Below are 12079 nucleotides of genomic sequence, written 5' to 3' on the forward strand. Positions count from 1 at the left end.
TTGTAAATTAGCCCATTATAAGACAGTTTCAGTATGTGCCTCTGGTAATTGGCTTATTTTTTGTGCAAAGTATGTTTGTACCATATATTGCCTGGACCTTTTCCAGCTCACTGTAACCCTGTTTCAAAAAACAAAACACACACAGGAAATGGAATGAATAATAATGACTTATTCTACCATTTTAAGTTACTTGAGACAGATGTGGTCATAATTAACATACTATGAGAGCACTACTAACAGTAAAGTAGTCCTAAGCATATAAACTAATGTTTTTCTTGTTTATAGACTAGTCTTTTGTAGTTATTCTCCATATATTCTGTAAATCTCTTTGTAGAAAGAGGTAATAGGAGAGTAAAACCTGATTTAACCACTGTGGGTTGACTCCTTTTTGTGGATATAAATTTTTCTGACACTATGATGCGTGTTGTCACGGACGTTTTAATTATAATTCTATTTCCAATTGAAAGTGTCTAGCCATGAGTAAACAGAAATTGTTAGCTGTTGATAGGTATGTTATCAAGGTGTGAATTTGTGTTTTTAATTTTGAGTCTCTTTGTTCAGGCTCTTGTCCTTGTTCTGCTTGATATCACTCCAATGCTGTCAGTACTGGAAGGTGTGGTGATGGAATTGCAAGACTGTGCTCTACCGCTTCTCCGAGGTACTAAAGAATGTTCCATTTATTTTATTTATTGAGTCTTTAAACAGGTCCCTTTTTCTGCCATATACAGTAACTGTTTTTTTGTGTTTGCCAGTAAGCAAATGTTTAATTTACTTACACTGGTGGGGGGAGCTTGAATTGGAAACAACTCCATTAATCCAATATAAATTAACCTATACTTTTAAAAGTTAAATGTGTATGTAGATTTCAAACATAATGAACCTTTAGATTCTTTAGCTTTTACAGTTTCTGTAACATGTATGCTTTCTTTTTTAATTTAAAACAAGTGCATGTGTTTTTAAGTACTTATAAGAAGAGATATTCCGCTAGTTTGTAGTTCATACAATGTAACCAAAAAAAAAAAAAGTCTGAGGTTTTCTAAGCCAAGTTTTTGGCTCCAGTCATTTTAACTAAATATTACTGATTTTAGACTGTAGTTTTAAATATGGTTGCAGGTTACGGCAATTCTGCAGATTGGAATCAAAACACAAAACCTGAAAATATTTCTTTTCATGACATATATTTGGGTTTACATTGCTGTGTGGATTAGTTTCCTCTTATTTACAGCTTGACTTTTATAGACTCATACTGGCATCAGGTCTCAGTAGATTTTTGCAGTTATAAGGTCTGTGGGCAAGGGCAGCTGTTTAAGGAATTGGATGAGGTCTACAGTAGTTTATCTGTTTATTATTGCTCTTGTTTTAAACAGTATGTGCTAACACAGTAGCCATTGAGAATAATGGGGCATTCTCTGCTAAATCCAGACCTCCTCTATCTAGGTTAGAGTGAGGTAACTGAAAAGAGTATTGTCTCCCTTGAAAACTCTACTATATACAGATTTTAGCTTAACTTTGTTTTTTGGCATCCAATCCAATAGATTTCGCTCATGCACTTGTTAAAGCTTTCTATGGAAAAAGCACTTTACTAACGCAAAATGACGTGTTGTCCTCAACTGAATCCAAGCCTTAGACTCTTAAATGTGTTAACTTGCTACAGATTCAAACAGTACGTTGGTAAAGAACAACTGGATAAAAATAAAGCCATATATAAGCTGTGCAACTCAGAAGCATTATAGTAACAACAAATTTGAGAAATCAATTATCAGGACGTCACCCAGAAACGTTATTCCAGTTGACATCCAAACAAGTAGAGCCTAAATAGTCTTCACTGGAGACGCCGTTTACCTCTAAGCTTACGTTTAATTTGACTCGTGCCCAGAAAAATAACAATCTGTAGCAGCTTTTATTTCTAAAGATATGAAGACCCTAGACCAGGGGTAGGCAACGTTGGTCCTGGAGTGCCACAGTATGTGCAGGTTTTTGTTCCAACCCAGTTCCTTAACGAGAACTCAATTATTGCTGATGAAGCACATATTGCTTAAGTGACATTTTAATGCTTCATTTTAGTTGTCTTGCTTGTTAAGGTTCTCCAACCTGAATTGCTTATTTCAATCTTAAACTGCTGCATTCAGTGTTTTAATTGCTCCTTATTAGCAATAAGATGTAAAAGACAAAGCAGCCAGCAGTTCTCCAGCTAGCTTTTTTTCAATTACATCTGTGTGTGTTCATCATGCACGGTTTGATTTAATAAAACACTTAATAGAAAAATGTGACAGACTGAAAATGATCTGTTTTAGGCTTCAAATCATTTGGATGATATCCTTGGAAAGGAAAAAAATCTACGATATAAAAGCCTTGCATTGCACAGACTAACAAGCCATAAAATTAAATAAGGTCTGAGATTGGCAATGATTGGTTTCTAATTAAGCAATTGGGTTGGAATGAAAACCTGTAGCCACTGCGGCTCACCAGGACCGACATTGCCTACCCCTGTTTTACATCTTATTGCTAATAAGGAGCAATTAAAACACTGAAAGCAGCAGTTTAAGATTGAAATAAGCAATTAAGGTTGGAGAACCTTAACAAGCGAGACCACTAAAATGAAGCATTAAAATGTCACTTAAGCAATATGTGCTTCATCAGCAATAATTGAGTTCTCGTTAAGGAACTGGGTTGGAACAAAAACCTGCACATACTGTGGCACTCCAGGACCGACGTTGCCTACCCCTGCCCTAGACCATTGTTGAAAACTAGGGCTTTCGACAAATGTAGGTTTTTGGAACCACAGTATGCTATACCAACCGGAAAGCAAACGAGTGAAGTTACTGTACCTAGGCTTTATAAAGGTTTTAAGCAAAGTATCGCCACATTTCTCACATCAGCAGAAAGAGTAGCTGTAACTTACTATAGCTAGACATCCAGGGCTGCAGGTTTCTATGTGACAATCGCATATCACTACATTAAAAACGACTGGACACCTGTGACAGATGTGTTGCAGACAATAGCACTGCATTCCACTGCTGAAGTGACTGGCTGTTTTTCCAAAAACCTTTTCTTGCATCTCCAATATGCTGTACCATCACAGAACCACATCAATCACAAGTTTGTGTTGGCAGGTCCAAAAAAAATTTGCTTCTCTTAAATTTGCTTCTCTGGAAAGGGATGTGTGGCACTCCTGATATCTATGCAAAAGGATGATGGTCAAAGTCTTTAGAGTCCTGGTGCTTCCTGTCTTGCTATATGCTTGTGAGACATGGATGCTATCCAGTGACCTGACACAAAGACTGGAATCCTTTGGTACTGTGTCTCTTCGGAGAATCCTTGGGTATTGCTGGTTTAACTTTGTGGCGAATGAGCGGTTGCTCATGGAGTCCCGAATGAGGCACATTACATGCATTGTGAGGGAGTGCCAGTTATGGCACTACAGCTATGTGGCGTGATTCCCTGAGGGTGATCTGGGTAACAGGATCCAGGATGATGTTGAGGACCTGAACGGCTAGACCAGGACAACGGGATGCCCATGTAGCACCTGGCTGCAGCAGAGAGGTCATTTCCAAAGGTGGGACTGGACCGTGTGTCTGTCTGGGGGTTTCCAACAAGGATCCCAAGCTGTTTTGTAGTGTGGTGGGTGTGGCAACATGCTGTACCAGTGTATGCTCCCCAACCTGACCTGATGCAGTTTCCTGTTTTGTGGCATCCATGTACTTTCACACTCAAGTCTACACAAATTTTTATAAATGAGACCCCTAGAACTTACCTGACTGCAACATTCAAGATACCAAATTACTTTTATTTTATTACGTTTTATAGCTGTATAGGTTCTAGTACAGTGGTGAAATGTCTGTGGCTAACAAGATGGGTTTTCTTGTTTTACTGAAGGCAAGGTTAATAATTTTAAATGTTCAAGGCAGCAAACTAACATTTCTTTGTAAATTCATTTACTTGTTGATCATTTGATGGGGTTATTCAATTTATTTTCTACAGTATATTTATAATGTGCTTCTATGCATTGCTTTGGGGCTGGCAGATTACTAGTTAAGAGTACAATGGATTGAACTGATCCCACTCCTCATTGGGTACTGCTGGTTTGACTTTGTGTTGAATGAGCAGTTGCTTTTTCGGAATGAGGCACATTACCTGCATTGTGAGGAAGCTTCAGTTCCCACTACAGCCATGTGGTGCTTAATTTGTAAAATTATAGAAAGACATGAGGTTTCCTGTAGTATCTTTTAATTTCAACTAATTAAAGAGTAGTTTATATATCCAATGGGGTAATAGATTTGGCTAATAGGTTACTGAATAACATTTATTATTTAAGAAGCAATATTTCATTATTTTTTTTAATATTTGCAAGATGGTATAGTGGTTTTATAAAGTAGATGCCATTGTATTTCATTAAAACAAGGAGCCTTCCATAATATGTGTGGACTATGATGTGGCAATAGATGTTGTGTTTTTTTTTTTGTTTTTTTTTAAAGGTATATTCTGCATTTTGCAAATACTAGTGCTAACTGTTCAATACTAATCAACAATTGATTTTTAAGTGTCATTTCATGCTTATACATATGATACAGAGTCACTATGTAGACACCCTACAGATAAAAAAGTGCTACTGGACTTGCATGCATAGAGAACATTGGTACAATCTCTTTTTTAAAAAAAAAAAAATCAGCTCTTCAAATATATCTGTGCATGCTAATTAAAGATGAAATTGGTAATTGAATAGGGATATCAGGGCTAATTCCCAGTCCTGTGCACAATATCTAAAATGTAGGTATCTCTGGTTTGAGTCATACTCCTCATCCACTCTTATCAAAAGATATAGTAAGCTGTCATAAATAACCACCACAATTCACAAGTGTAATTTTATTTGTATGTGTTTTTAACAATACTTCAGTCTCCTAAGTATTTATTGAATTTGCAGAACACTTAATTGGCTGGAGCTTGGAGCTATGCATTCCTGCAGGAGTTCTGTTTGACCCAACTTAATGCTATTCTGTGCAGTGTAGAAAGTAATTGTACTGCTGTGGCCAAGCCTGAAATTGGTTCTGTGCTAGAGTGGGTGCAAGCAGAAAAAAATACTTGGTGTGAGTGGGAATCAAAAATGAGTTATGCATATCCATCTGGATCAAGGTTCATTTTATAAAATATCAAACAAATTTAAACGGGCTGAAAACTGTGGATTCCTTTTGCCAAAGAACTTATTTATTTTATTGAATAAAACAGTGAAGTTTTAGGTGTATTATTCCTTTTAAATAAAATGTGGAGGGGCAAGTGAAGCATATACTTCACATTTCTCAGTGTTCTGTTTTAGCATGAAGACTTTGGACCTGGCTATGAATGAAGAAATGAATGCCCTGTTGTAATCTTTCTGTATCACTGACCTATTGAACATTTGTAATAAAGATCTGTAATGAGAGCAATATTTATGTACTGTGCAATTTTGTTTTATCTCCATTAATGATTATTGTAGCTGTTAAACACTATTGTGGTAAGAGTATGTTTTGGTGTTTGCTGCTTTTTGAACTGAAGTTCAAGCTACTGAGAATAGAGCACTCGTGTTAGAAAAAAATGTTGACATCTCTTAAAGGCAGTTATCAGTAACTACAAAGAGGCGTTTGAAAGAGCTGTGCTGCAATTGGTCATGATTGGAAACAGAGGTGAAATTTCAGCATTGTTTGTTGGCATTGGTGAATTTAGTTTTTGGATTAAACAAATATTTGTAACTGACTGTATATTTTTTTTGCCATTTTGGAAATATTTAAAATATTTTTTAAAAGGTGGTAGTGGTTATTGCTGCTGTGCTATTACCACTGTTTGTATAGATTTTGTATATTCTTCAAATGCCAGTGTAATTTGTTCACATACTTTGGTTTGCTAGGTTATTTTAGTATGAGTGAATATAGGTATGCTTATCAGCTGATTGGTGTCACATGCAGGTTTGGTTCTTGCATTGCAAGTGACCCTTTAATCACATAAATAAGTTCAGAAAATTAATATTGCTTGGATGATACTGGTTGTGGCAGTACACAGAACAAGATCTCTGTACGGTTCTATTTTTTTGATTATTGATGAACAGTTGCCAGTGAATTTTTATTGATTAGTCGCCTTGTTACATTTTATGTACAACCCTTGGTTGTCCAAAGTAATTTAATCACATTGTGAGTCGTTTAACTGCACTTTTGTCTCTTGCAAGACCTGTTAAAACTGGCTCACTCAGTACAAGTGATGTGGGAGCACCTGAAAAGAACTGTTCTTCCACAAGCTCAATACTAGATCAGTGATGTCACTGATGTCATATAAATGTAATTTCAGTCAACATCCAAACGAGTAAAGCCTAATCGATCTACACTGGAGACAGTGAGTAGCTCCAAACATCTGTTTAATTCGCCTCATGCCCAAAAAATAACCAAATCTATAGCAGTTTTTATCTCTAAAGATAAGAGACCCTACACCATTGTTGAAAATGAGGGTTTCCGACAAGTTAGAGGTTTTTGAACTGCGGTATAATATACCAACCAGAAAGCAAATGAGTGAAGTTATTGTACTGTGACCGTAGGAAGATCTTAAGCAAAGAATTGCTATGTTTCAAAGGCCAGTGGAGAGAGTAGCCCTAACTTATGACAGCTTAACATCCAGGGCAGCAGACTTCTATGTGACAATCGCACATTTAAAAATGACTGCGAACCTGTGGCAGATGTATTGCAGACAAGCACACTGCATGGCAGTCATAATGGGAGCAACCTTACTACCTACAGAGCTGCTGAGATGACTCACTGTTTAAAAAAAACTTTTGTAGCATTTCCAATGCGCTATTCCATTGCATGACTCCATCAATTACCAGTTTGTGTTTTGGCAAGTCCAATAAACATTGCTTCTCTTTAAGCTCGTGGCTAGCTGAACAGCTATGGTGGAAAAAGTTTGCAACGTGCCTCACCTGGCAAAGCAAGTTGGCAGTTGTTGGAATTTTCACAAAAGTGAGAAAGCAGATAACTTGAAGTAGCTCCATGATGGTGGTTCTTTTTCTTTAGTGCTCTATTCATCAAACACCGCTGTCAACAAGCAGTCAGCACTAGATCCTTGTTTTAAAATATCTTTTTAGTCTGAGCAGGAGCTGTGTGAACACATTTTCGTGATCAACTGAAGATATGTTTAACCTGTAGAATTATAGAAAGACATAAGTTTTCCCACTGAATCTTTAATTTCAACTAATTCAATTTTATTTTAAATGTCCAATATTGGAATACATTTGGCTAACAGTTTAGTGTCTACATAGAAATTCATAATGCATGAATAGGTAATTGAATAACATTTATTATTTAAGAAGCAATATTTGATTGTTTTATTATAATATTCGCAGGATGATATAGATGTATTATAAAGTAGATGATATTGCATTTTTATTAAAATGAGGAAGCCCCCCATAATATATGTGGACTCTGTTACGATACATATATATGGTTAAATTATGGTGAATTTTGAATGAGTACAGTACTGTGATTTTTTTTTGATTTTTTTATTAAAAGAGCAATGATATTTTGTTCCACATCTTTCAAATACTGATGTTAACTGTTTAGTACTAATCAAGTATTTCTTCTTAAATGTCATTCCTTGCAAATGCATATTTTACAAAGTCACTATGTAGACAACCTTCAAATATCTCTGTGCACACTAATTCAAGTTAAGATAAAATCGATATTGAATTGGGGCATTGTGAATCGAAATCCGATCGGGACATCGTTGCAATACCATAATTTTTGTATTCAGTACAAATACCAGTGAAATATTACAACACCCAATATCTTTCCATACCACAGCAAAACAGAAATCCCATTTAGTTGCTTTTAATTATAGTGCCTCCATTATTGAAATGAATAATTTTGTGCATTTTTCTGACATACAATATAAAATATCTAAAGAAACCTCAGCTTTAAAATACTAGTATATCTATCAAGTAGTCACCCATCTGTCATTTAAGTTAACTAGTATTGGCATTCATAAATACAATGCAGGGCTTGAACTTTAATGTGCAACAAAGGTGGTGGATCTTGCCCCATCCCCCCAATAGTGTAATAACAAATAGGGAGTTTATAATCTTGCTGGATTTCAGTTGTCATGCACACACCGAGCCTGCCTGTATGTCTTAAGACAAGGTTAAACTTGTTAGAAATTGTCAGGGTGAGTCGCTGACTAGTTGGACTGAGTCCTTGGGTATGTCTGACTAGACAACTGCTGGACACAGAAGTGTAGCACAACTTCCTCAAACTTTGTAAACTTATGTTAATGAAATCTGCAACTGATAATTGCTGTAAAAGTCCAATAATGTGACACAGGCTTAACATATTGATGTGGCCCATTTGGGATTTCAGCATATAAATTCTAGCACTGCTTTCCTCTGAACTGACTATACTTCTAGAAAAGGTTCTTCACATGGTGGTCCATATTGACTTCTAAAAGGTCTCGCCCTCTTGTGCATTGCTGAAGGAAACAAGAGTTATCAAAGCTAACCATTTTGCAGCAGAATGACCCATTTCCTCTAAACAGGAAAATGGGCCCACACACAGTAGATATCATGTCCTCGATATAGACACAAAGGAATCATGTGGGAGTGCATTTGAAGTTTAAACATCATTATTATGAGGCATCAGTGACATTTTTTGTGTTAGGGCCATATTTGCTGCGAGTTTTTCCACTGCAGTTTATAACACTGTGTGTAAATGCTGCCTGCCAGTGAGGAATTAAGTGGGTTTAGATAATGAATGGGTGGAAGAGGCAGACTTTCATAATCTGAATACTATAAACAGTCTGGAATTTTCATTGCTCTCAAAATGAAGTTTTTATGGTGTAATGTTTAGTGTGTTTCATCATTTGAATATGTTTTGAGGATTTAAAAAGAAATCTATTGTTTCACTTTACGTAACTCTTCATCTACAGAGGTTATCCCAACTGATAAAGAGGAGGTTGCTTTCAAGGACATTGATGCAGCTGTACTAGTTGGCTCAATGCCAAGAAAAGAAGGTATGGAGAGGAAGGATTTACTGAAAGCAAATGTGAAGATTTTCAAGTCTCAGGGTGCTGCATTGGACAAATATGCTAAGAAGACTGTCAAGGTGACTATTGATAAAAATGAGTGTTAATTATCCATCCCATTATACCTCTTCCTACCAGAAAAACATAAAAATGTATTGTCACCCATCAGTATTTTTACATGCTGGTTAAACACCTTTTGAGTGTGAGGTTATGGTAGATATACCAGTACTTTTTTGGATTGAGTTACCATGATGTGCTTATTTGAAGGGAGCACTGATACAAAACTGCTTCAGTACAAGACATCTTCAAATTTACTATATATTTAGGCAACTAAATGAAATTAAACTGACATTGGAATGTTGAGGAAGTGAAGACATAGTTATAAATCATTATGGAGGACAGAACGTAGTCTTCAAGAGAGAATACATTTTCTTTGTTTAAAGCTTTTAAAGTTCTAGAGATTTTATTTCAGATATTGTTTGAGTTGCAGGATTTTCATAAGGTGCACTGATGAAAGGCAGTAACTGGGTGAAATGCAACAAAATTATAGTTCACTTACTTATTCAGTAATCTTGAAAGCCATGTGTTATGGCTGTTTCTTCTACAGCAAGGATCATATGGTATTGCTCCATGTGTAATGGGTTTACTTGTCCTTGTTCAGTGTTTTAAATGTTTGTTTCCTTTTTTAGGACATTTTTAGTTTATCAGAGAAACTGCTTTTATAACTATTTGCAATTTACAATGTTTTAGCCTTTTTTTTACTTATACAATATGTCATATTGTACACTAGCTAAGAATAACTTAAGAGTATATAGTGAACACCCTGGAAGTGGATTTGAGATCTTTTATTCTTATGAAGTACTTTTGTTTTGCATAGGTCCTGCAATTTTAACATATTGGTAAAAGGTTTTACATGTCTTTGAATACATTTCTGTCATTGTTCGTGTTTCATTACAATCCTTGTGATTCAAATGCAAAAGTTTTTTTTCCCCAAGCTCTTTAAATATAATTTGGGTTACCCCACAGTTAGTCAAATTATGGTAGCCTTAGAGCATTTGGGTAGCTGCTGACTTCAGATTTAGTGCTTGGCCTTCAAGCAATGCCTGGTGTACATTTAGTATATGGGTAAGAGAACTGAACTTTTGGTGTAATATATTGGGAAGCTAGTTGCCTAACAACATCATTCTGTAAAGATGCATCAAATACTTTAGAGCAAGTGGTCTAACTAGGGTATTGTTTTTATTTATCTTTCTTTTCAGATTAGTTTTAAGAATTTTTTTATCAGGTAATCTGAATTAAATACTTTAAGGTGAAAATATTTTGCTTCTTTTCAGGTCCTTGTAGTAGGGAATCCAGCAAACACAAATTGTTTGATTGCTTGCAAGTCTGCTCCATCCATCCCAAAAGAGAATTTCTCTTGCCTGACTCGACTGGACCACAACAGAGCAAGATCTCAAGTAAGATGCCTATAGCTAATTCCACAGAATACTACTGTTACCAGGATAGTCTATTTAGGCAGTGGTTCCCAACCTGGGGTCTGTAGGGATATGTCAGGGGGTCTGAGGCAAAATGGGGGGTAAAATATAATTATTTAAAAAGTTGTGAATAATAAAGCATTTTTCTAGTTCACTTTGTATTTTAATGATATCATCACTTTGTTAATATGCTTGCCAATTAATAAACACATTTTTCAAATACTACTCAAAGGCTACCATAGACATGCAAACATTGAATTGTGGTGTTAAACAATTCACAGCAAGCTAGATATAGTGCGTTGAATACTAAAACATATGTAGTGATGGAGCTTTCTTTAACAAGGTGGGGGAGGAAACATTCTGAAGAAAACTCCTCTTGTATTTCTGCTTCGCATTCATCAAATGAGTTGCAGTATATTCTAAAGCAAAATCTAAATCTGAAGCGTCATAAATAGTTCTGATTTGTGCTGGCTAAGAAAAGAGATGGACTTGGTTACCCCAAGTGTGAGCTTTAGACATTTGTCCTGCCAAAGAAATCTCTCTCTCTCTCCGTTCATGAATTGCATAGTGTGGAAGCAGCCCATAAAATTGAAACTATCCATTTGTCAGACAACACTGTGTGTAGACTGATATCTGACATGTCTGAGGACATAACAGACCAATTACTGGAACAGGTTTTTTAAAAAAAAAAAAAAAAAACCTCCTTTGGTTTGTGTTGCTGTTGGACAAGATCAACTGGTCTTATTGCATGGCTGTCTGTACAGATGACACTGTTGCCATGACAGTCGAGCGTACTTAAGTCGTCGCGTTAATAAAGCAAGAGCTCCAAATACGGTGGACCCACACCGCATGCTTCATTGCGAAGCATTTGTCACTGAAGGGCTAGAGGATGAATTGCAACAAGTGGTTCAAGATGTTGTTAAAGTTGTAAATAGTATCAAGCAACGTCCCCTTAAACTGTTTGCTGAACTGTGTAGTGAACTGGGTACCAGTTTAGAAAGCCTTCTGCTGCATTCATAGGTCTGGTGGCTGACTCATGGGGCAATTTCACGTCTGCTTGATAGAATTTGCTTTTATTTACATAATGTATTATAAACTTTTCTTTTAAAACAATTTTAATATTTGCAGTCACTGATAAAAGCATTAATCATATTCTAATTTTACTGGACACTAATATTTCAGATGTGTAAAAATGCACAAAAAACACCAAACACTGGTCACATAAATAGTTCCTTTAATTCTACTTGTAGTGCAGGCGTAGAGATCATGTGCTTTTCTAAACTCAATATTCTGAGAACTGTCACTAGTTATGGGACTATAAGACAAGCTCCTCTACCCTCTTTTGCTTGAGTGGTCTATGCCATGTAACAATGTTTCTACTTGTGCTAAATGCCCTTTCGGATGGTGTAGTAGTTGCTGAAATCTAGAAGTATTCCTTTGTAAGGTGACACTCTCAAGGTAAATTGGTTTTATTGTTTTTTTTAACCATTGAAGAGGATCACACTCACTGTCTGCATCAGCCATTTGTAGACAGTTTTTATGACTGTGTGTTTATGTATAGGATTTATAAATCGGGC

The 12079-nt window shown here is 36.0% G+C and overlaps 1 protein-coding gene across 1 annotated transcript in view; it reads left to right on the forward strand.

Moving 5' to 3' along the window:
• mdh1ab (malate dehydrogenase 1Ab, NAD (soluble)) overlaps positions 1–12079 on the forward strand; it is a 31524-nt gene that overhangs the window by 4427 nt on the left and 15018 nt on the right. The window contains exons 3-5 of the mRNA XM_028820119.2: positions 562–658; positions 8932–9107; positions 10362–10484. Coding sequence (XP_028675952.1) covers positions 562–658; positions 8932–9107; positions 10362–10484 — 396 coding nt within the window. The remainder of the gene's footprint in view (positions 1–561; positions 659–8931; positions 9108–10361; positions 10485–12079) is intronic.

The sequence above is a fragment of the Erpetoichthys calabaricus genome, chromosome 15, assembly GCF_900747795.2.
Source record: "Erpetoichthys calabaricus chromosome 15, fErpCal1.3, whole genome shotgun sequence".
Taxonomy (NCBI): Eukaryota; Metazoa; Chordata; class Cladistia; order Polypteriformes; family Polypteridae; genus Erpetoichthys; species Erpetoichthys calabaricus.